General features: G+C 43.3%; 1 protein-coding gene across 2 annotated transcripts; it reads left to right on the forward strand.

Annotated features, from left to right (window-relative positions):
• The first annotated feature begins 8566 nt into the window (after window positions 1–8566).
• Window positions 8567–25209, forward strand: trim3b (tripartite motif containing 3b). 2 transcript variants are annotated; one of them, XM_083986528.1, is made up of 17 exons: window positions 8567–8791; window positions 12497–12672; window positions 14972–15101; window positions 15598–15708; window positions 15853–16004; window positions 17445–17625; window positions 17868–17969; window positions 18143–18241; window positions 19038–19190; window positions 19469–19847; window positions 20687–20790; window positions 20894–21061; window positions 21166–21334; window positions 21847–21888; window positions 22542–22612; window positions 22736–22876; window positions 22987–25209. In XM_083986528.1, exons 2-17 carry the CDS (start codon window positions 12527–12529, stop codon window positions 23137–23139), a joined length of 2301 nt encoding a protein of 766 aa, XP_083842654.1. In that variant the 5' UTR covers window positions 8567–8791; window positions 12497–12526; the 3' UTR covers window positions 23140–25209. The 2 variants fall into 2 exon arrangements, with proteins under 2 accessions (XP_083842654.1, XP_083842655.1); XM_083986529.1 differs by lacking the exon at window positions 21847–21888.
• The last annotated feature ends 215 nt before the right edge of the window (window positions 25210–25424 follow it).

The raw sequence follows: 25424 nt of genomic DNA on the forward strand, positions 1-25424 counted from the left end.
TCATATCCAGAAGATGTATATATGTGAATGTAATTTAGGTGACATATATGGCCCCAACCAGGGCCGTTGCTAGGAATTCTGGGCCCCCTTAAAGAATACTAAAGTGGGCCCCTACGCCCTGACTTTTCCAGTTTTTTTTTTCTTAGACTACATTATGTATTATCATTTTTTATTTAGCCTACTTTGTTTGATGCTAATGCAGCATTACTATGAGTAATAGTGAGGGTCTTATGCAGAATAAATCAGTCATACAAAGATTAGACTACTGGGGTTTTTTATGGGCCCTACTGGGCGCTGGGCCCCTAGAATTATCATCACCTTTCTCCCCTATACAACGGCCCTGGCCCCAACACTCTTGATATAGAGGCATATAATTTATGTCATATTTTACATTCCTGTCTGGGGCATTAACTTGGGACAAAAATGACTGAATTATTGAACTACCGTTGGCTGGATCTTAACAGATTCCATAGTTAGAGTTGGCATCTGTCCTCTGTTTGGTTACAAAATAAATGTGTGTGTTTGTGTGTGTGTGAGACTGCATACCTCGATGTTCCCACATGTACAGTATTTATGTGTTGAGTCAGAGTGAGTGCATGTTTGTGCTCTGGTTATGGACATTTAGGTTTGCAGAAGCACATTCAACCGTATTTACTTTGCATTGTGGGGGGAGAGCCATGTGGTGAAAGCTTAGTGACTGAGCTGAGAGATGCAGTCATGTCATGTTGGATATATTTAGACGGATCCCTCAGGGGGTCTCAGTAATAGCACTGACCATATTATGCCATTTCTTGAGCATTATATTTATATCAGGATACTAAACTGCAGTGAAACACAGCTACTGTTTCCTACAGTACTGTTTTGTACATTTATACATTTAGGTAAACATGTTATTATCCCCAGAGAGAGATGCTTTTTTTTGCTGACTGATTTTACATCCACATAAAAAAATCTCAATACAATTATTCCACCTAAAAGGGCTAAATGCACATTTCTTAAGCAAATCTAGATCATTTCTCAGTCAGGTTATTCTTGTACAGCAGTTTTTGACTTTTATTTTCACCATCCTTTTCCCCCACTGAGCTTTGATCAGAAACAAGATGCTTGTTTTCTGTCTGGGCCTACAAGTCTAACCTTTATAATAAAACACAAATCTGTCTTCTGATGCTACAGCTCATTAGATGCTCTGATCAAAGGGTCAAAAAGAAGGAGATATTGTGTCTTACAGTCAGTATTGTATGTCTCTGGCAGGGAGCTGAGCCTGTTGTTCTGTATGAAAGCAATAGTTACACTCTTAAAACAACAAGCTACTGAGGTTCCTGCCGTCACTCTTGATATTAATCCTTGAACCAGTCATGTGTTGGTTTGTTACTTCTCGAAGAACAGACACTCTCTCAGGCCCTGTGTAGTATGAACACCAATCAGGCTTGTTTGTATCTTACTAATATGGATTAGGGCTGCAAAAAAAATCACAGTATAGCCAAGTGCAATTTTTGTTTTTTGTTTTACATTGTTGTACATTGTGAGCCATAAGTGTGCCATAAGTTGTGTGTTGCTGCAAAGACGCCCAACAAATCAACGTTCAAAACGTTAGGGGAAATGTTTGTGGCACAGAACACACAACAAATCACATCTTCAATTTTATGTTTTCAAGTGAAAATGAAAACTAAAATGACCATTCCACCTGAAATTGCGATCACTACCTGCCCATATAATCATAATGTAAAGATTTTAGCAGATCATGCTGCCCTGCTTTGGACTGAATGTTTCTGAATTGAAAAGTAAGAAGAGGAATTAATTCTCTTGCTGTTTACCACTAGAAAGCAATCACTTTACCACCTATATATGTGGTACGAATAGTGGTGTGTTTACAGCACAATGTGTATTTAAAAATACACACAGATAAGATTTGGTGGGGCAAAAAAACGTACTTGTGCCATAGCTGTGGATTAATGATGGAGCATTGGCGTCTGAATGCTTTTCCGAGTGCTAATTAAAACCATGAATCAAGCACTGGATCACAGATACGGCCCCCTCAGTGTTGGGATGGCACAGGACAGTAATGGAATACATACCTCTGGACTTTCTCACTTGTCTTCTGCACTCCAAAACTAATGCCTTTGCAAGAATATGGAAACCATTTCTTATCTTGACGAATGTAAATGTTTCTGCTATACTGACTAGAGCATCATTTGTTAATTTCTCTTTGTTTAGCTCCCACTGTATTTCACTCTATGTTGCATAATGTACCTGTCACATTTACCCGGAACTGATCTTTCTGTGAATCCACTTTATAGCAGTTTCAATCAAACTGCTGTAGTTAAAAATCACAGATAGCCTAAAGCCTAACTCTCTGTCACCGTGTTGGAGCTGCAGCTCTCTGACTGAAATCTGCCAGCTTGTGATTCTGCGTATGGGGAAATCCTGACGTTCTTGTTTATTTTCTCTTTTTGGTTTTTTTCCCCCTCCTCTTCTGCGTTGATGATGATGTGTCACTAGAGTTGTGTGCACCTGTGTGTCTGTGTGTGAGCTGAAGTGTGAGCCGTGTGTTAATACGTTGATCCAGGCGGTTCCTGTGACACATTCCTGCCCAGCTTGGCTCAGATCGGGCGTGCTGATAATTTTAGCTGTGCTTACATCAGTTGGGCCGGCTGCTGCGTGCAGGACGGAGAGGAGAAGGTACCACAGCACCGCTCCACATTTGTCACCCGGCTACGTCGTCGTCCTTGCCCATGGGCCCACACATGATGAACGACTGTGCTGTAATGTGTTAGTCAGCAGATAGGCTTTTCCCTGTTTGTTCTTTCACCCTGCCTTTGTATAGCAGCAGTTTGACACACGACAAGGCAAACAGCATCGCAACAGCACGGTCAGTATATTGAAGGATTTCTTCAGATGAAAGGAGCTCCTGCAAAAAAAAAACTGGATATGTGAAGCCTGTTGTTGTGTTTGTGTTGAGATGAGATTGTGTGAAGATGTTGTTTCGACTCTATAGAGCCATTTTAATGGAGGCAAAACCAGTTTCCCTACCTCATGTGCAGAGGTTGACAAATGTGCATCATAAATCCTATCGACCGATCAGCATGAAGAACAAATGATGGAATTTATAATCCCCTTTAAGTAAATGAATTCCCGCCCTGATAGGACCCATGGATTTTATTTTTTTTTATTTTTTTTTAGGATGCCTGTTTAGAATTGAAAGGAAAAAACACACAACAAGAACAAGTTATTCTGCTCCTTTACAACCACAGAGTAACAGCCAAAACTCCAGGTCATGTTACATAACAGCTCTATTTCATCTCTGACATCCTTCACCTTGTTTGATTTAGATGTGTGTGTGTGTGTGTTTCTGTGATATGAAAGATAGGAGGGAGAGATGCCCATGGCCAAGTGCTTCTCTCTCTCTCTCTCTCTCTCTCTCTCTGTCTCTCTCTCTGTCTCTCTCTCTTCCATTTTGATTGGTGTGCTTGTTTTCTGGATCTTTGCCTCTTACATAAACCGCATTGTGACCTCACACACGGATGATGGCAAACATCTAAACTCCCCGCATACCCAACAGATAAACACACAACAGGTAGACGAAGCCCTGTTGAACTTCAAACCCCCATACCTGAGACACACCAGCACCGTGGCGTGGGTGGCTCTGTTGTGGCATGTGACTTGTGGACTGTGCTGTTTATGTTAATATATGTTTAGCTCCGGGCATCTATTCCCACAGTTATTTAAAGAAACAAATTATGTCAGGATCAGCTCCTCTACCCTGTGGCACATGCTCTGCTTTCATTGAAACAAGTCTCTCTGCTGGGAGAGGGAGAGGGTCGAGGTGGAGTAAGAAAGAGGAGGAAGAAGCTGTAAAATCACGTAATATTGCCTTTGATTGTATTCATTTCAAAATATTTGAATATGCACTTAAAAAATGTGGAATATAATCTGTTTATTTCTTGTATTTATTCTGATATTTTACAGGCTGTTAAGTCACAAATGCAACAATCATAAATGTCAATGTCAAGTGAGTGTTTGATAGTCATAATAATTTAGAAGAAACAAGTGCAGAAAGAAAACAGGTTGCTCTTTTATGTCTCTTTAGTTTCTTCTTTTATTTCTCCAATTGGGTCTGGATATGGAGATGAGGTTAGGATGTTACGTGGTTGTGCACACAGTGACATCATACATCGCTGGCTCTGAGAGCCGGAGCCTGTACGTCTCTATCCGAGCCACTCGTGTATCTATATCTCGAGGCTCAGAGGAGCTGAGCTGCTCGTCTGATGTTCTCTGTGGTGTTATTCACGTCAGGGATCTCCACATAAAGTTCTGCTTGCAGGAGGGGAGATATACAGTAAACAGTAGAGGTCACAGAAATACGTTTTGATGGTGGTTTATGTCAGACTTTTACAAATGTACAATTATGTGTTCTTATATTTTTTTATTTGCCTTTATTTGTAGAGTTTTGCATGATTATGCCACCTATACAGTCATACTGTGGAATCGATCACATCTGCTCACACACAAGGTGCAGGTGTCGGTCATGTGTGTGCAGTTTGATGACTGAGGGGATTACGTGCTTATTTTGAATGATGTGGACACTTAATTGAATAGCTTTCTTTCTTTCTTTTTTTTGGCCTCAATTTGATTTGAATAGATGTAAAGCGAAGGCTGTTTGTGTTGGGCTGTTGGCACATCATTTACACTCACACACCTGCCTTCCCTGAGGCCAGCTGTGGTGTAACAACAGCTGGGTCGCTGCCACGCACGGCACAACCCATCAATCAATCAGAGCTTTGCATATATACAGTAGACCTGAGCAGCTGATAGTGAGTCTCACGGTTACAATAGTACAGTACTTAGTCTTTCAATGGCCTATGTTTGGTCCATATAGTGTTTTTACATGTATAGAATAGCAGAGACGCTGATAAGTCAAACCTTATCAGTAGTTGCATTTAGAGTTATGTCGGTCGCCTTTACTTGGTTTTTCATTCACGACTTTGAATACAACCACACATCCCACACATGGCTGTAGGCTGGAGGATACTGTCTGCACTGCTGTGGGATGTTCATGCTATACAAGCATATATGAAATCAAAGTCTGAGCCACATGAATGGGAGCGCTGTGGCAGCAGAGGAAGACTTCCTATGTAAATGTTTAGCATGTGGATCCTTCTCGAGTGTTTCTGAGTCATTACTATGCTGGTCATCCGAGGATCGCTGCTCTTTTTCACAGTGAGTGTGAGTGTGTGTGTGTGTGTGTGTGCAGCTGGGAGCACGTGCCTGCCAGTGGTGTGAAGGGGATGAGAACTGATAGCTCTATATATAGAAGTATATGTATGTGGAGGCTTAAGACCGGACAGTGCAGGAGAATGGAGGCTCGCTGCTGAGCATACTAACTACAGGCTGCTCCATACACGCCATGTATTAGCTATGTGTGTGTGTGTTTATGTGTGTGTGTGTGTGTGTGTGTGTGTGTTTTATTTATATCTTTATGAGGATCAAATGAAGCTTTAAACCCTCAGAGTGAGGTGTGTGTGCTGTTGTATGCGATTGAAGTCATTTAAGTAGCAAAGGAGGAAAGGGGGGAGGTGCTAGTAGTGTGACTCACTGAAACAGCTGACAGTGTGTGTGTGTGTGTGTGTGTGTGTGTGTGTGTGTGTGCGTGTGTGTGTGTGTGTGTGTGTGTGTGTGTGTGTGTGTGTGTGTGTGTGTGTGTGTGTAGAGATAGAGTTATCGTGAGGCCCGGAGCTGTCTAACACTCCAACAGCATAGTGGTACACCCAAGATCTTAGGATCATGCTCTGTTACACAAGAGGCATCTCATTATTCAGTGTGTGTGTGTTTAAATGCACAGTATCTCTATGCCCCCTTCTTCCTCTTCCTCTTCCTCTTCCTCACCATCACGTTTTCCTTCAGTTTTTTCCACTCCCTCTTGTTCTCCTTTTCCACATTTTTTTTTCCCAAGCTGACTTATTCTAACACCGGTCACGAGCCTTCAGAGCGCAGCAGACGGATGAGAGGCCGGAGGATCCACCACTGTGAAGGTGCTGCAGCTCATAAAACAACAAGGCATCAGGTGTGCAGCGCTGAGCGTGGGCACATTACTGCCTGCGAGGAAGCACAGCAGCACCCAACCTCGACCCTTGTTACTCCCTTTCGCTCTCACAGAACTTTTCCTGTCACATTATTTGTTGTCGCTGCAGTATGCGACTTCCTCAAGGTACAGCAGGATAAAGCGTGTGACACCAGAGGACCTGAGAGAAACACGACACCTAGGCTACATTATACCCTATATGATTCTTTCACTTCTTGATGGAGGTGTTGATTTTCTTGTTGCATAAGCATTGTTATTATTACTGCTATTGATCCGCCTGAGGCAGAACGGTTTCTTTCAGTTGTTGTTGAACTGAAGTTCCTCTCAAGGCATGATACAGACTCCATTCATGCAAACTGTATTCTTATTTTTATTCAGAGGAAAAGGGAAAGGGCAAATTCATGTGGTTTGATATTTGGAAATGTGAAATGAAGCACTCTTTATTTTCTAATTATCTGAGGTCTTTTTGCGTGTGGTCTCATGATATCATGTACAGTAGCTCCAGGAGACTCACTGTGTTGCTGCCACTGGTGGTTCATCTTCCTCCTGTTTAATAACTGCAGCACTGTTGTATATTCTGATAAAACTGTCGTTTCAGCAGAAAGCACAGAGCTGAAGCAATAATGCTGTCCAGCACTCACTGCGGGGACAACAGCAGCAGTCCTGCTCTAAAGGCTGCCCACACCGGAGCACTGCATTCTGTATATTGCTTCTGTCAGATCACCCTCTCTCTCTCTCTAATTACTCGCTGCCGAGCATGAAAACAAGACATCCGATTAGATTGTTCTATCCAGCGGCGGTGCGTTTGTGGGAGTTGATTTTATTTGGAAAGAACAAGCCTTCAGATCTTGTAACCGCTGTCAAGTCCAGCAAGTGTTCAACTTATTAGTTTAAAGGGATAGTTAAACATTTTGGCAAATTGGCCCGTTGCCATAATCCCTACAGTATAGTCTTACTGTAGGTGTAGGTTCGTTACCTGCAAGCTATTTTTAGAACGGCGGAGCAGAGCCACGAGCTGCTCGGAGCTACGCTACAGAGGCTAATGGGATTTCTTAGTTTCCCTCATCAAATTCAAGAAATACACAATCCAACAACTCCAAAACGCTCTCGTGGACAAGTTGTGACCTGCACATTCACCACGCTATGAGATAAAAATGGAACGTTACAAGACAGAGTTGTTTTCGAGGTAAATTCATGCAAAACCACTGATGCGCGTTCCCTTCAGGGGCAGTTTTTCAGTAAGCAGTTTCTGCATTTACCTCGAAAACAACTCCGTCTCCTGACTATAGGGATTATGGCAATGGGCCAATTTGCCAAAATGTTGAACTATCCCTAACATGTGTAAAAAAAGAAAGTAAGAAAGAAAGAAACACCAGCTTCAACTAGAAACAGTTTTAAGAAGCTGCAGCAACAGAAAAACCACAATAATCTGCATGGGTGACTCACTGAATTCGCCGCAGAGAGCTACAGACCTGTCGTTCTCAGAGTGGTGTTCTCATCCTCTTATCCTTTACTTCCTGTTAAACCCACCGCAGCGGTCCGTCCGGCCCGCCAGTTTAGCCTGATGGGATTTCGGACAGGTGGGCGTGTGGGCGTGGATGGAGGGAGCCGAGCCGGAAGCGACGACTGCATGGACTCAATCCGTTCAGATTAACCGCAGATTGATGTTTTTTGTCAGGAAATCGTCACCTCTTGCTCCAGATTAAACCCTTGAGCACTTCATAAGGAGAGCGTGTTGAAGAGATTGGGAGCAAAATCATCCTGTGGAGAGATATTTTACTTGAAATGCAAAATGATAATCCCCTTTTCAGAATTAAGGGTTTTTCTTAATCCTTGCATATGTGTAATTTGATACTATAATGCTGGTCTGAGAAGCATATGATCCAAATTCTCATTTGAAGTTTTTTTTCTTCTTCTTTTTTTTTTAAAGGTGACATCATGTATTATATAACTCAGTGTTTTGTTTGGCCGGCCTGCGTGTGTGTCTGCGGGTGCATGTGTGCACTTGGCTGGCTAGGAAATGACATATTCTTCATAACAGTAACTGGAGGCCAGATGATCCGAGCGTTCAGATGAACGTCACCAGGCGGCTGCCGTCTCGAGACGCGAACCAGCTCCTGGGCCTGAATGTTGTAGCTTCTCCGAGCTAACAGCGTTTCACAAATCACATAATGAGGCAGCAGATTGAGGCATGATGTGCAATATGCTCTTGGATTCAAGTTATTGTCTTTCCAGCTACAACAGTTGGACTTTTCCTTCTCCTCTTCTTCTTATTTTCCTTCTTGTCTGTTTCAATCTCTACCTCTCTCCCTCTGGCCAGCACGAATACTTGGCCCATGATGCAACCCCACTCCACAGTTTAAGTTTCCCAGCCAATCAGAGCGCGGCAGTAGGAGGGTATCCAGTCAGCTCATGCTTGTAAACAGCACTGACAGTAGGAGGGACTTTCAATTCACACTCCCCACCCTCTGTTGTCGTCCCTGCTCGGCCCTTTTTCAGCGTGTGTGTGTGTGTGTGTGTTGTATTGGAAAAGGAGAAAAACGAGAGAAGGAAAAAGGAAAAGGAAGAGTGGTCAGCGGGGCTGAGAGAGGGAGGGGAGTGGGGCCCGGGAGTGTGAGTCAGGGCGTGTGCTGATCCTCCAGTGTTGCTCTTGACTTGCAACACACAGCTGCCATGGAGCGTCCTGCACCGATCCACTCCTCTGCACTGACAGTAGGTAGTCTCTCTCCGTCACGTCCGTGTGTGTGTGTGTGTTCTGTCCTCACTTCATGTGCGCATGTTTGACTCTGACAGTATCAGCTCAGCTGTCACCATAGTGACGTGTGTGAGCTTGTCCAGGCTGCCAGCACACGTCCATGTCTGCTGTACAGGTGCATCCACAGTGAGCGCAGAGCAGATGGGCTGATACTTTTATTTTTTTTTACTGTATTCACTCTCTTTCAGATTAAAGCGCCTGTCTCTCTGTTGCTTCTCGCCTGCCCTCCTGTTGAACTGGGAAGAACCACAATTCATTTCCTGCCTGTCCTACTCCATACCCCACACTACATTTCTGTGTGTGTCTGTTATAAAAGATACACACTGGCTGGGAGGATCCTGTTGTACAGTGAAGCAGCAGTGCTGAATGAGACAAAGAAAGTGAGGGAAAGAATACTATTACTTTGTGTCCTGTTAAGCCAGCTGTGAATGGACGCTTTGTGCATTAACTCCACGGGTGTTAGGTTTTTTTGTCACACGCAAACCTGCTGCAACCATGCACTTAAAATCACACACGCACACTGTTAGTCACACTGGCAAAACTGTAATCCTGAGAGTTTGGGGAATTACTCAAGCTAAGGTCATCAGTGCCATTACTGCCGTTGTTATCACGTGCATATTTGCCAGGAGACTTATTAACACCTTTTCGTTTTGACGGTGTCGGCTGACAGTCCCCCCGCAGGATGCGTTCGCTAATACATCACTTTTGTGAAGCTCCCTGCAGTCCTGCCTAGGCTTGGCTTTATCCCACCCTGCTGCTTTTCAGCTGCAGAGGCTAAATTCTGAATCTGCGCGTCTTCAATCACTTTTCAGCCTGTCAGTTAACTGGTCATGGTTACTTTAAAGCCTCAGAAAACTAAGCATTGTGGCCCACTTAGAGTTAAAGCAGGCATGGATGAGATCCGGACCACGGTCTGTTGAGTATGTACAGAACTCATGTGCTGTGTCTGACTCTCACACGTGTCTTATGTTTGCATTTTACATTTCAATCAGCCAGACTGTAAATCACATACGAGCGCTTTCATGCATCAGTCAAACTGTGACTGACACTGAGCAGATGGTTTTAGCTTTTGTGCCCCCCCCTCCCTCCCTTTCTTTTTTTTTTTCATCCCAATGTTTTGAGAAAGACTTCTTATATTGAGGATTTATTCTGATTCAAAATCTTATTTTTCACAGAGTTCTCAAAAATAGATGTCTTTAAAAAAAAAAAGAAAAGAATACCCAGCAGTAAATAAATGGACACCATGCAGCCACCTCACTCTGCAGCCGTCCACAGACCCCTGCTCTTATTTTAGTTTCTCTGTCATTGCTTCCTCTCCTACCCGCTAATACGCGTGTCTAAATTTAGACAGACGTCATTACAGAATGATATTAGTATCAGTGTGTTCTAGTACAGACGGGGAGGTGTGAGAACTTCACTGAAGGATACAGAACACCCTGTTGTTGATCCCTCTTTAGTTCTTCATTATAAGGAGAGACATTCAAGCTTATTTTCACCAGACACAACCAGATACTCTAGTTTTGAGTGCAGGTTTTCTAGAGAACAATGCACATTTAGATTCAGATAAAACATAAGCTATTTAGCTGCTAATCATTTCCATGAGTCACCGTGTTGGTCCATCAACAGACTGCGATCGTGACCTTTACCCTCGCAGTCTACAAACTGTGTCACTGGAGTCTTTTTGCACAGACTGGAAAGATGCTGCTTGGCTGTCACACACCATGATCATGTGTGTGTGTGTGTGTGTGTGTGTGTGTGTGTGTGTGTGTGTGTGTGTGTGTGTGTGTGTGTGTGTGTGTGTGTGTGTGTGTGTGACAATGGGAGATGAGCAGAGATGGGACATAGGGGATTGAGTGTCGTATTAGATCCAGCTGTGACAGCTGCGCAGACAGTGGGGGGGAGTCTGGTGGGGGATGATGATTATCAGTGTTTGTATGTGTTTTTGTGCGTGGGTTGTGTGCGTCCTCGTCATTGTTTACGTAAGGGTCTCTGTTCATAACTACTGTACATCTTAGGGCCCAGGCGTGTTTGTAGAGAACATATGGCGCAGTTCACTCAACCCTACATTTATATGAGCAGCATACGAGTGCATGTCTGTGTCTGAAACGTGAATAATACATGTGCTGACCTACTGAGGAAATGTGGCTGGACGACTTCACTGAAGCCAGTAAGCAACACACAGGTGAAGATGTGTGTGTACAGCGTTGTTGAAAGGTGTCAACTGAAGCCCTGGGTCAGCTCAGGTCAAAGTGTTTTTTTAGGAACTACACACTGTCATGGCTTTTTTATCACTGTGGCAAATGGCACATGCACATCTTGTTATTCAGACTGGGTTGATGTTGCATCTTCTCGTTTTCACATTTCATATTTCACACTCACACACTAGAGGCCCATCAGCAATGGGAACTTGCTGCAGTAGCATCTTTAACACATACCACTGTAATTGTTACACCATATGCGTTGAGGCTTGTGCTGATGAGTGTGAAACTGGGCCGCGATGGAGTGTGTTGCTGGGCAGAATATCCATACCTTGTAGCTGTAATTCCATAATGGATGAGATTATGTAAGGCATGGGGCTCCTCCGTTTTGCCACTGTTAATAATGAATAAACTATCAGTGACACTGCGGTGTATTAAGATACATATACGTATGTGTATTTTGGATACTGTTTAAATAAGAGCCAGCATGAAAACATTGAATATACAAATGTTGCACTTTTCTGGTGGTTTATTTGAAGTGTCAATCCATAAGAAGATGTGTTTGTGGTTTTAGAAACCAAAAAAACATCTCATTATAGTTTTTCATCTTCTCTCTCAGACTCCTCTTTGCAGCGCTAGCAACAACAGCATAGTGAGCCAATCAGAGGAGAGGATCAGAGTCTCTCTACTGATTGGCTGACCGCTTTCTGACTGATTTAATAAAAAAAAAATATTGCAGATTTCAGGTAAACACTCAAGAAAACCAAACCCTGCAGAGCTGGATGGTGGGTCCAGGTGGACTGGGGCTTTGGGGCGCAGCCGAGAGCGGTTGACGGCTTTGTTGTGACATCACAAAGTCACACACATCCTGACAGTTCATTTGAAAGCACAGTTTCCAGAGTACAGGTTGTGTACAGTGAGCAATGTGACACTTTTCACTAATGATATAGAGAGAGTGACAAACACAAATAGAAGGAAACATTGACAATGTCCAGCACATTTAGTCACATCAGGTTCAATGCATCATGAGTGTGTATTTTTGGTTCTGTAACTGAAACTCTTTCCTTAAACTACAGATTGTTCTTGTTTAATTATAAAGCATTCAGACTCCTTTATGTTCCTGCTCTGGTGTCAACTTAGATGTTCATCAAAGGCCAGGCTTGTGGTCTTTCAGGTTTGTCTACATCTGCTCCTGGCTCTCACATCGAAGCCTGGCGCATGTGTCAATTTCCCACCGTTCTCTTTCAGCTGGAATTTGTGTGGTATTAACCCAGAAATAACGCCACAACAATGGAGACATTTTCATACTAATCAAGGAATTAACCAGCTTTGTTCACTTTGGCTCCTGGTACCTCCTGTGGGAAGTTTACTGAGCTTTAGCGGCCTTGAAAGTGACACTCGACAGAAAAGCTTCTATAGGCAAATATTCATTGCTTTTATCTCCCTCTCTCTGTCTCTCTGCAGGCTAACTGCTGTCGCTGTCCGTGGCTTTGAATGTCCTCTGCCATGGCGAAGCGTGAGGCTGGGAGCACCAGCCCTGTGGTGCGTCAGATAGACAAGCAGTTCCTGGTCTGCAGTATCTGCTTGGATCATTACCGCAACCCCAAGGTCCTGCCCTGCCTGCACACCTTCTGTGAAAGGTAACTAACGCTTGTTTCAATGAATACTGCAAAACACCTTAATTACCCGCAATTCCCTCATGCTAACCCCTGACACAAACCTAAATCTCTGCTGCTACGTGTATCTTTTTGTGACCTTGCAAAGAAGGCGGTAGAACACAGTCTTTACTGTAGCTGTTTCCCAGCCAGCACTTAACCCTCCGTCTTATTACTGAAGCATTCCTGTCATATTTACATGTCCCATAATAGAAGAACCTCATCTATTGCAAATCCCGACCCACAATTAAACAGCTCAGAGCACTTCTCCTCACCGACTCCTCTGGGATAAGTGCATTCCTCAGCATCTGGGACCGCCAGCGACTGCCGGCTGACAAAAAGCGCCATTGTTGGGAGATACATTTTCAATACTAGAATTTGCAGTTCTTTAGAAAGATGACACCCCCCTCGGGCCATACTTAGTGGGGCCTTTAGTGCAGAGCCAAGCCGAGGAGGCTTTTGGGAGAGTTTGTTGTGGGTCAGGGTGGGAGGATGAAGAATGAAAGGAGGGACATGTTGCCAGGTGCAGGAAATAGCCAGGATTATTATCAGACTGGTTTACTTCTAAACCTACGATTAAACAAATATTTATGGAATAGTTCTGAATAGCCACACAGAGTATGGGATAAAGCCTTTTTCCAAGCAGGGGCAACGAGGGGCATTTGCCCACCAGAGGGCAAGTTTAATCCCCGGTTTAACTGGATGGCATGTGATCTGAAGCCCTGCTGAGGTGAACAGATTTTTTGTCTGGAACCATACGTGATGTAGCCAGAAAGATGTTTTAATACTGGAAGGGCTGAAGTAGTTTTAGGGGGTTTTAGGCCAGAGCTGGCAACCCCCTGCTGTGCCTATTGTGCTTGGCACGGTCCGCTATCACTTTTAATTTAGCTTCCATGTGATTATCTGTCGTTAATCGTGTAAACTCACAGTAGGTCTGCTTATGAATATATAACCATTGCGCTCACTGTTCAGAGATCAGGATCAGTTCGCCTCAGGTCGCGCCGCATTTTCAAATTATGCCAAAAATAATTGAAATCTTCTAATAATGGAGTCGTGTGGTTTCTTGCTCTCAAACAGAGGTGACTGTTTTATTTTACAAGGCTGAGAGTGGCACTAATATTAAAACAATTAACCAGTGAATCAGTCAGGTAGTTGAAAGAAAAGGAATGAATACATAAACAACAGTTTTGGTTATCAATTAATAGGTTTTCTCTGTCAGTTATGAATAAATATATATATTTCTTGCAATAACATAATAAACAATCAAGAAAAAGAAAAGAAACATTGGATGGTATTTTCAACTACCTCATCACTGTACATTGTCATTGCAGATAGACAGCTGTACCAACAATGGAAATAATCATTACAGGCCTTTTCACCACATAACTCTTTGAGCCTGCGGTCGCCAGCTGCCTGCGCGAGCCACAAAGGAATAGTGTTGCAGTGGTGTTGACAGAGCGATAGGTAGACCAAGACTTTTGTTAAAGCTCTCAACAGCTCATGACTTCACTTCACCAAAGTCTGACTGACACAAGCCTGGTGTGTTGTCATAAATAAAACAGGCAGGTGTTAGTATGCAGCCCAGGCAGCTGCCAGAGACCCCTGTGTACGGCAACACACACTTATCCCCCCGACTCTGACCTGAGGTTGTGTTGCAGCATTAGCCACAGTATCAGTGATCACAGGAGATAAAGCACAGAAAAAAAACAGGCAGGGGAATGCGGTGTAATCTGCATAATGCAGCTGAATTCTGCTGACTGTTTGGTTCAGGTTTTGAAGGTGTCTTATGTTAAATTGATTGCCTCCAAAGGGCAGCTGGAGCTGAACATCCTCAGCCTTCGGGGGCTGATGGGATAGATGTGTGACTGCTGGCAGGACGAGGCTCAGACAGGATCCAACACACATGTGCCAAACACAGACGTACTGTACTCTCCCTGAAGTCTTCTGTCTCAGCGGTTAGGCTGATTGGTTTGCCAGAAATTCACTTTCTCATAGACAAAGTCAGGGTGTTTTTTTGTGTGTGTGTGTGTCTTTGCTGTGGCTTGATCCTGTGCATCGACGCGGATTTACACTTTCCCCCAATTTGTTGTGACAGCAGCTCCGCTCAGGCGCTGTCTCTCAATTACAGTGATAAGGTGACAGCTCTCACTCTCTGGTGTCTTCCCCTCGCTCTCTCTCTCTGCTCTATCGCTAAATTAAATATGACTGATAGAGCACTGCAGAAGTATCGCTTGGTTTTTGCTCTGACTCTCAGCTTTCTTTGATTTGTCGTCTCCCTCCTCAGTTGTCTCCAGAACTACATTCCCCCAGAGTCCCTGACGCTGTCCTGTCCAGTGTGTCGGCAGACGTCCATCTTGCCGGAGAAAGGAGTTTGTGCTCTACAAAACAACTTCTTCATCACTAATCTCATGGAGGTTTGGCTCGTAATCCTTTCTTTTATATAACTTCAAGCCAGACTCAAATGTGTTAGCCCCGACTGGATTTTCAAGTTCATCGCTTGGAACAAAGGAAGAAATGATTTGTGAGGTAAACAACAAAGCAGAGATTATTAAAAACAGTTACAGACTCTGCGGAGTCAGAGGGGTCTGTGTGTTTCTGATGCACTTTCTGTGTGAACCGCTCCCAGTGTTAAACAAAGGGAGGACATTTTTTCAGACTGAGGTCATCCTGGACAGTCCTTGCTTCTTTAAGGGGCTCTTTTTAGGGGTTTGTTTGCCAGTGCCACCACTTCAATTCTGGCTGGGAATTTTTATTGCATATCCTAGTTCTGCTCTTTTTTCCTGTCAGCAATTAACTGTCTAAGTCAAATAGAGGAAAAAATGTCTTTAGAACATACTAAGAAAGGAAAAGAACTGATTATTATCTTCCATCTTGTTAAAAGTTGCTGAACTATAATATTTTTTTAATCAGGTTCTTCAACGAGACCCAGAGTGTGTGCGGCCAGAGGCCTGCAGTGTCCTGGAGTCGGTCAGTGCTGCAGTTGCAGGAAAACCTCTCTGCTGCCCCAACCATGACGGGAAGGTGGGAGGACATTAACGCAGTCATTGCCTTTTTTTGTTTTGTTTTTAGCAATGATTGATGTCAAAGTGAAGCTGAACTGTACTTGAATTACCTGCAAAGTCCAAGCAAAGAGTGAGCGAGCCCTCGGTTTGTCTCCCTCTGCAGGTGATGGAGTTCTACTGCGAATCATGTGAGACAGCCATGTGTCTGGACTGTACGGAGGCCGAGCACCGGGAGCACGTGACCGTCCCTCTGCGGGACGTCGTGGAGCAGCACAAGGCTGTGCTGAAGACGCAGCTGGACGCAATACACAGCAGGTAGGGAGCCGCTAAAGCTCTCAGGATATATCCCTCACATCAGGTGTTGGGAAGAATAAGCGTTTGGCCCAGATTTGACATCTCAGTCATAAAACATCACCTGTGCTGCGCCAGCGCTGTACGGTGGCCCTCAGAGCAATGACACAAATGTGCTACAAATTCAGAAAACAACTTCATCAATTTAAAAGATATCAGTGATGAAAAAACAGAACTACAGGCACTCTTGTAACCCTTATGAAGACCTAAGTGGTTGAAACCGGTCGTTTCATTTTTAGATTTGTCTTTGTATTAGCCATGATAAAATAAAGGCTTTTTAATCTACAACTCAAATATGTTTTTTTTCCTCTGCTCTGTGCAAGAGTACCTGAAGTTCTGTTTTTTCGTCACTTGTGTGATTTTGAGCCATCTTCTTCCAGCACCAGCATTTTCTCCTTAATTGCACAATAATGATCATTTCTTGAGCACACCACTACCTCTTTTCTCAGTTGTAAAAAATATACATCCTACAAAAACTCAGAACTCAACAGAAATGTTTCCAGGGACACAAAAAAAGTGATGGACCCAGGTAAAGACAAATGCTACAGTACAGTACATATTTGCACTAATATCTGAATCATGTGATATTGATGTTACAATAAACCAAACTAACTCACAAACCCCACTAACGGGTAGCTGTCTGCACAACCTCTCAAGAAGAAGGGTTGCACAAAAGTACACCCCACAGTCCATCACCTTTTTGTTTCCCCGGGAACACTTCTGTTGTGTTATCAACAAAACATCCAGAAATAATATCATCATATAACGGTTATCGGGATCAAATACTTATTTTCCATGCTGTATTTGCAGGTTTTCTCTTACGTTAAAGGGATAGTTCAACATTTTGGCAAACTGGCCCATTGCCATAATACCTATAGTCTTAGGAGTGGGCGAGTGGGCGAGCTGGCTCAAATGCTCTTGTGGAAGTTGTGACCTGCACATTCACCACACTATGAGATAATAACGGAACGTTACATGACGGGAACACACATCAGTGCATGAATTTACCTCGAAAACAACTCGGTCTCGTAACATTCCGTTATTATCTCATAGCGTGGTGAATGTGCAGGTCACAACTTGTCTACGAGAGCTTTTTGGAGTTTTTGGATTGTGTATTTGATGAGTTTGATGAGGGAAACCAAAAAATCCCATGAGCCTCCATAGCGTAGCTTTGAGCAGCTCGCGGCTCTGCTCCGCCGTTCTAAAAATAGCTTGCACCGACAATTAAAGGTAACAAACCTACTCCTAAAACTATAGGGATTATTGCAATGGGCCGATTTGCCAAAATGTTGAACTATCCCTTTAAAGTGCATTGACTTTGTAGGGCCTCTGTAAGAACGGCCTATGTTGACGCTTAGAGAATATGTTTTCTTTCTCATGGTGTGATGTTGTGTGATGCCGCAGGCTCCCTCAGCTGACAGCAGCCATCGAGCTGGTGAGTGAGATCTCTCAGCAGCTGAACGACAGGAAGAATGAGGCGGTGGCAGAGATCACCAGCACGTTCGAAGAGCTGGAGCGAGCGCTGCATCAGCGCAAGTCGGCCCTCATCACAGACCTGGAAAGCATCTGCAGCACCAAGCAGAAGGTGAGTAGGCTTTGAATATACACACATGCTCTGAACAAAGGCATGTTTTTGTGCCTTTTCTTCTTTGCACACCAATTGTCATACAAACAGGTAGACAAACATGACACATTCTTGTCAGCACACTTCAGCCTGCTGAAGTGCCCTTTTCATCTGCTTTCTCTCATCTCATGTTTTTAGTCCAACCCGTTCTCCTCATCCTCTCGCTCTTTTGTGTCCTCTCTATTCCGCTAACCTGAGTGCAGGTCCTGCAGGCCCAGCTTTCATCTCTCCTTCAGGGAAAGGAACACATCCAGAGCAGCTGCAGCTTTACAGAGCAGGCTCTCAGCCACGGGAGTGCGACCGAGGTGGGCCGGCAGATTGTAATTTGTTCAAGCAGGCTAACAAACACTTAACAACCCATATGGGAGCCAGCTATCAAATACAATGCGGCAGTGTAGCACAATGAGGCGCTCTTGCAAAACGCTGGATATAAAAAAACGGACTCAGAGGACAGAATGTGTTTCTTTTGCATGTACAGGTGCTGCTGGTTCAGAAGCAGATGAGTGAGCGAGTGACGGCGCTGGCCCGACATGACTTTCCTGAGAGGCCACATCAGAACGCACACCTGCACTGCCAGGTATGAGCTGCTGCTTATTCTGGTCACATAATGTACAAGCAGTACCTCAGTCTGTAGATATAGTTTATAGATATATATCTGCAAGGGCAGTTTCCTGATCGCCTTGGGTAAGGAATATGAGCATCCAGTTGCAGGAAGTGGTTCCACAGTGTCAAATATGTTTTATAATATAATGTTGGCAACAAAATCAGATTCATAAGAATAGCTTTGACAATAGCCAATAAATTATAGCTCTTAAATGGAAGAGTGAACACCCGCCCCCACCCTCTCTGTGGTTTATTGAACTGACCTCTTGTATCCTCAACAAGAAAATAATGTAGGCTACAATCTAAAACAAAGGCCAGATAAATTTGAGGGAATATGGGGTAATCTGATTGAGCATCTGAACACAGTGGACATACCCTGTAGTTGATTGAAGGGTCACACTAAAACTAGATGTAGTTGCTGACTAGAGAAAGCTAACTATTTATATTTTATTTGACTTTTTCTTTTATCAAGTTATCAACAGTATGTATTTTCACTATGAAAATAACCCTAACTCTAATTTTCTTTATTTGTTTTATTTTCTATATTTTTTGTTGCCTATTTTATGTTATGATCTTATTGTACTTTAATTTGTATTTAAGTGTATTTCTATATACCAGTAATGGGAAATGGGGGAAGGGAGCAAGAGGGGGCGCTTGGGTTGAAAAATATGTACACAATGTGTTACTCAAATACCTGTCTTTAATATGGAAAAATCCAATAAAAACAATGTTAAAAAAAAACAAAAAAACTTTTGTATTGTCTGCTGCAGGTGGAGACTGAAGGTCTGCGACGCTCCATCCAAAACCTGGGTGTTCTCCTCACCACGGGAGCTGTAGCTCACACCTCCGTCGCCACGGGAGAGGGCCTCCGCCACGCAGTAACCGGCCAGCATCACACTGTTACCGTGACGACAAAAGACAAAGTACTGCCTTCAAGTTATTTAGCCTCACTGTCATTTGCTACACATGTAGAGTGAACCATGGAGTGCAGCTTTAAATGTTGTGCCAATTTCTCTCTTGTTTTTTGAAAGTTATTTTTTAGAGGGCCATTCTGGTCACCAAGGCAACTAATAGGAGTTATTATTATTACATAAGGTTAAATCTGGGGCTTGTGATGCGCTGCCCTGGATGCTGCATCCTGCTTGAAGTTAAAATATATATTTTTTTATTCTGAAATTAAATCAGTGACCTCTGTCTACAGGATGGGGATCTGGTGCGGACAGGAAACGCTGTTTTAAAAGCGGAGATAACGTCTACTGACGGGAGCCGGGCCACAGAGGCGGACGTATCGGACAATAAGAATGGAACGTATGAGGTGGGCTACACGTTACGCTCCGAGGGGGAGTACTCCTTCGCTCTGCTGCTGTACGGCCAGCCCATACGGGGCAGCCCGTTCCGCCTGCGGGCGGTGAAGCCCTCGGACGTGCCGCAATCTCCGGACGACGTGAAGAGGAGGGTGAAGTCTCCCAGCGGGACGGGGGGCCACATACGGCAGAAAGCGGTGCGGCGGCCCTCCAGCATGTACAGCACCACCAAGAAGAAGGAGAACCCCATCGAAGATGAGCTCATCTACAGAGTGGGTAAGAGAGATGAGGGGAGGAAGTAGTAGACTGATGTCACAGCAGGAACAACATACATACCCTTTGGTTTGTGGTTTGAACTGCAGATCAGGAAATGTAACATCACCACAAACTGGTTACTAATACATAAATAACTTTATAGATCTCGCTCCCTTCTGGATGTTGTGGAAATGATCATAAGTATGCTCACTTAAAGGGATAGTTCAACATCTTGACAAGTTGACCCATTGCCATAATTCCTATAGTCATAGCAGTAGGTTTGTTACCTTTAATTGCCGGTGCAAGCTATTTTAAGAATGGTGGAGCAGAGCCGCGAGCTGAGGCGGGGGGAGATTTCTTGGTTTCCCTCATCAAACTCATCAAATACACAATCCAACAACTCTAAAACGCTCTCATGGACAAGTTGTGACCTGCACATTCACCATGCTATGAGATATACCAGAACGTTAGGAGACAGAGATTAAAAAAAATAGCTTGCACTGACAATTAAAGGTAACGAACCTACTTATAAGACTATAAGGATTATGGGCCAATTTGTTGAACTATCCCTTTAAACTATAAAAAAAAGTAACCCTGCCAGGAAGTGTCTGAGGATTCGGCTTAAACGGGTTTTTGCAAGTTCTGTGACGACATGAAGAAAAGCCTTAATGTTCCCAAATCGTAAAACGCTGCTTTTACTTTGGAAAATGATCAGCATCATTGTAGCTACAGTATAAAAAAAAGTTTAGCCCCAAACCACTGGTAGCTCTGAGCCTTGGAGGAAAAGATGTGACATGCTGAGACGGAGGTAAAAATATCAAATGTCACATCTACTGAGTGTGTAATTATCTCTCTGTCAGGTTCCCGGGGCAGAGAGAGAGGGGAGTTCACCAATCTGCAGGGAATCTCAGCCTCCAGTAACGGCAGAGTGGTGGTTGCCGACAGCAACAACCAGTGCATACAGGTGAGCCAGACACACAGAGAGTGGTGGGGTGAGGGGGGGTTGCATGTTAACGTGTGTGTGGGTCAGTGTGGTCATCCATGCACTGTGATGGCACCGACTGCAGGTGTTCTCCAATGACGGCCAGTTCAAGATGCGCTTCGGGGTCAGAGGTCGGTCTCCGGGGCAACTGCAAAGACCGACAGGCGTCACCGTGGACATGAACGGGGACATTGTGGTGGCCGACTATGACAATCGATGGGTCAGCATCTTCTCGTCTGACGGCAAGTTTAAGGTGAAGACAGGACATGACGCCTCACTCAACGTTTATTAATTCATGATGTCTCCTGGAGGAAGAGATTTTTACTCCTGCCTCTCTGTCCTCCTCCTCCCTCCCAGAATAAGATCGGAGCTGGACGGCTCATGGGTCCTAAAGGAGTGGCTGTGGACAAGAACGGACATATCATCACTGTGGACAACAAGGCCTGCTGTGTCTTCATCTTTCAGTCCAATGGGAAGCTCGTAACTAAGTTCGGAGGCAGGGGGACGTCGGACAGACAGTTTGCAGGTGAGACTAGAATAAATATATCATGATGAATGTGTTTAACACAAAATATTCTATGGATACTATTGTAAGAGTTTAGCAATATGTTTTGCAGCTTACAGTTTAATGAGTTTTTGTTTTTTCAGTATAAGCTCCAGTTTACAGTCGCTTGCGCTCACCTCTATTAAAGACTAGTCTATTAGCTGTGCCTGTCTGGACATGAGAGTAGGAAGTGAGGCAGTTTCCACACCATGAACATCCTGCTCTGGGTCTAAATAATAAATGTCCCACTCTTCTTTTGTTACACTTTCTCTGCCAGTTTGTGCTTTTATCGCATTTCTGAATATGGACTGTTACATTGTGATGTGGTACTTGTAGGGAAATCCCCAGGCGAGGTAACGCCCCCCCTCCTGCTCCCTTCACAAACTGCACCTGTGCTGACCGCCCTACTCTATTTTCTTCTTCGCTTATCCTTCATCTCTGACTACCTATTTTTTTTCTTTCTTTCTGTTCTTCCTCCTGTTTTTCCAATTCAGAAAAACTTGGCCCAAACTTAAATAAATCTGGCTCAGTGTTCAGTAAGTACTAAGTGTGGCCTTGCTGCAACCTTTAATCCCACAGTGCAGTGCCCTCTGTCTAACCCGACCCCCTGATTCTGTGTCTCACCTCTTGAAAACTGTTGACAAACTGTTGGATGGAGCTGTGCCTGTACGATGCCGATCACACATACAAGTACATGCCATTGTAATAATCACTCGCTATTACAATAATGAACATTTTGTCACATGATTGTGGTTTTTTGTTTTCTTGTGTAAATGAATGAAGCAGTCGGTGTATATGATTTCTCTCCGCTCTGACTCCAGTGACATGAAACTAACCAGTGTTCCCTGTTCCTTATGAGACAATCAGTGTTGAACTCAGCCAATAAGAGAGGGGAGTGAGGCTTCAGCCTTCCCCCATGATCTAACTTTGAGTTTTAGTGCTGTGGTGACACTCTGGAAAAAACAGGAAAACAATCAAGTAGCTCAATTTCAAGCATCTAATGCATGAAAGAATATGAGCAGACTGTTCAACAAATCACAACAGCTAACCAGTTAATTAGCTTACATCATAGCAGTGTTAGGCAAACCAGCTCAAATCTGTTTCAACATCCTACTAACAGCTAAGGGAGTGATGCAAATGACCTGAATCAGCTCCTCTAATAATAACCTGCTTTTCTCTTTTAATCCAGGTCCACACTTTGTTGCAGTCAACAACAAGAATGAAATAATCGTGACCGATTTCCACAATCACTCAGTGAAGGTAACGCATGCTGCGTTCAAAGGAAATAGTTTTTGACAGCACGCCTTTGTGGTTTTGACTTTATTCATTTGGACAGAGATGTTTGAAGTGTTAAGTTGTGTTCTTCCTGACTTCCTGTCCCAGGTGTACAGTGCTGATGGAGACTTCCTGTTCAAATTCGGCTCTCACGGTGAAGGCAATGGCCAGTTCAACGCTCCCACCGGTGTGGCTGTGGACTCCAATGGAAACATCATTGTGGCTGACTGGGGGAACAGCAGGATACAGGTGAGATGTTATCAACATCACAGCTGTGTTTTGGAGTTAAAAGCCTGCACATCTGAGTGTCTGAGCCACTTGGTAATTCTAACACTGAAACTTTTTTTTTTCTGTTTCAGGTGTTTGACAGCACAGGCTCCTTCCTCTCATACATCAACACCTCAGCAGACCCACTGTACGGCCCCCAGGGCCTGGCCCTCACCTCAGATGGACATGTGGCTGTCGCTGACTCCGGCAACCACTGCTTTAAGGTTTACAGATACCTGCAGTAAACTGAGAGAAGACACCGCCGACACAACTCCTGCTTGGACAAGTTAATGTCACAAACGGCTTGTGGACACAGAAAGAGACCCCAGGTTCCACAAGTTCATTTTCTTTTCATTGGATATGAAATATTTCGATATTCAGAGCAGACAACAGAAATCTGTGGAAACTTCTCACTTGAAAACAACTCAAAACTACAATTAAAATGTTTTTAAACCCCATTTTACTCATTTCTATTGAAGAAAAGATTATGCTGGTAAAAGAAATGAAAAATCTGGCATCGTGTAATTAGATGTTTTATCTGATCACTCATGGTTTGTCTATCTTAAAATTCCACTTAACATCAACCGCATGAGGTAAATGAGATGGAAATGAAGCTATGGAACAAGGCGGCTTCAGCTCTGTGTCTTCAGTCTGCCACTTCACCAGTTTACAGCCTAACAAGTCTAAAGTTGGTGATTCACTGCAATTTTTTTTGGGCAACAATCCCAGCAACCAACCAGCAAACAGAGAGAGACACAGAAGCAGGAGGGGCGGGGGTCAACCCCCCTCCTCGGAGTGAAGGGTGACGACGCTGCTTTGTGACGGAGGTAACAATGCTCAGGCTTTTTTCTTGAACACTGTTGCATGTCGGTGTGCTCTAAAAAAAATTCCCCCGTGATCACTGCCTTACGATTCCTCATCAGTAAACACAACAGAACACACACACGCAGACAGGAATGTGTTGTTTTCAAAGAAACTGTTTCTTATTCTCATTCTGCACCTTATCACTCTGTATAAATTCCTGCACATGAATATAGTTATTTTTTGTTACCAATATGCAATTTCTTTTTTTTTTCTTTCTTTTTTTCTGTTTTGTTTTGGTACCCAAAGACAAGTAGCAAGAAGCACAACAGAAAGAAAAGGTTTCTGAACCAGCTCCACTCTGACATCAATCTAACTCGTCTTTCTCTTCTATTACTGTAACCAAAACAAACTTCTTCTATCTGGACCCACTTGTTCTTGCACTTTTGTGAATTCATATCTACAACCCGATGTATATATATGCATATTTAGGTGTGTATATATATGTATACATATATACATATGGATTTGGTGTCCATGTTGTTTCACTATTATAGCCTAATTATTCCAGCATTAATAAATCAAGTTTTTCAACACTGGAGTATATACTAATACAGTAGTAGAAGGTCATGCCAAGTAGTAGCCAGCTGAATGACATCAATGGAACAATGTTGTATACACATTATTTGCTGTATTTTATTTTTTGCAAAAGGATTTAATTTATTTTTAATTTTCTTTTCTACATAATTTGTTCTACAAATTATTTTTCTAATTGGTGCATTTGAACTGTCTCCTCTTTGCCAAACGTCGTTGTACATAGGCCTTGTAACTTGTAGCACTGAAAGCCGTTCTCTCTCCTCTTCCTCCTCCTCCTCCTCTTCCTCAACAAGCTCACATCCAGTTATACACAGTAACTTCTTCTTCCCTCCGCCAAAAAAAAAAAAGTATTGTCGTAACTTGTTGTTGAACATTGCACAAAATACAAATATTATAAGAGTTATATATAGTTTGCAAGAGTAATATATGCCACTGTGTATAGTTATCATTTAACATAATCAGAGAAGTGTACTGTATATTACAATCATATTCTTGTTGTAGCTCACAAGCACCTTCATCATGGGGTTTGCAGCGGTTTGCGTTCATTTGCTTTGTGGTTTCGGTGTTTTGAAGGTTTTCTGTGTTTGCTCCTGGAGAAAAACACAACACCAGCTCACACACACACACACACACAGAGTTTTACACCTGTGTTTTTTATGATTCAATTGTCTGCACCATGATTTATCCTTCTCTTTCCATCTGCATCTTCTGCTTCTTTTGGAAAACTCTCTATAATGGCAGATTCAGTTGAAATTCCCTCCTCCATTAATTAATCTGTTTTTCCCACTCTCTGTACTGGTCACCGACTGTGTGAAATAAAGGAAGCACATTGAAATGAAACACTACCATCAACCATCTTGTGTAGCCTACTGTATACCACAAGAGGCCAGTCTTACAACAAGTAATCAGTATGTAATCATGGCAAAGGTATGATTGTAAATATTAAAGAATAACACTACAAACGCTTGTGCAGCTGGTCTGTTTCCTACAACAGGACGTCATTTAAAGAATGCATTAAGTCAGAATAATATATTGTTTTTGAGAATATGGTGATGATTCATATGCTTGTTGTTTTTATTAAACCAGCATGTACATGTCTTCTCTTCTCCTTATAAAGGAGCTTCAACTCCCA

Source organism: Trachurus trachurus (assembly GCF_905171665.1).
Source record: "Trachurus trachurus genome assembly, chromosome: 14".
Taxonomy (NCBI): Eukaryota; Metazoa; Chordata; class Actinopteri; order Carangiformes; family Carangidae; genus Trachurus; species Trachurus trachurus.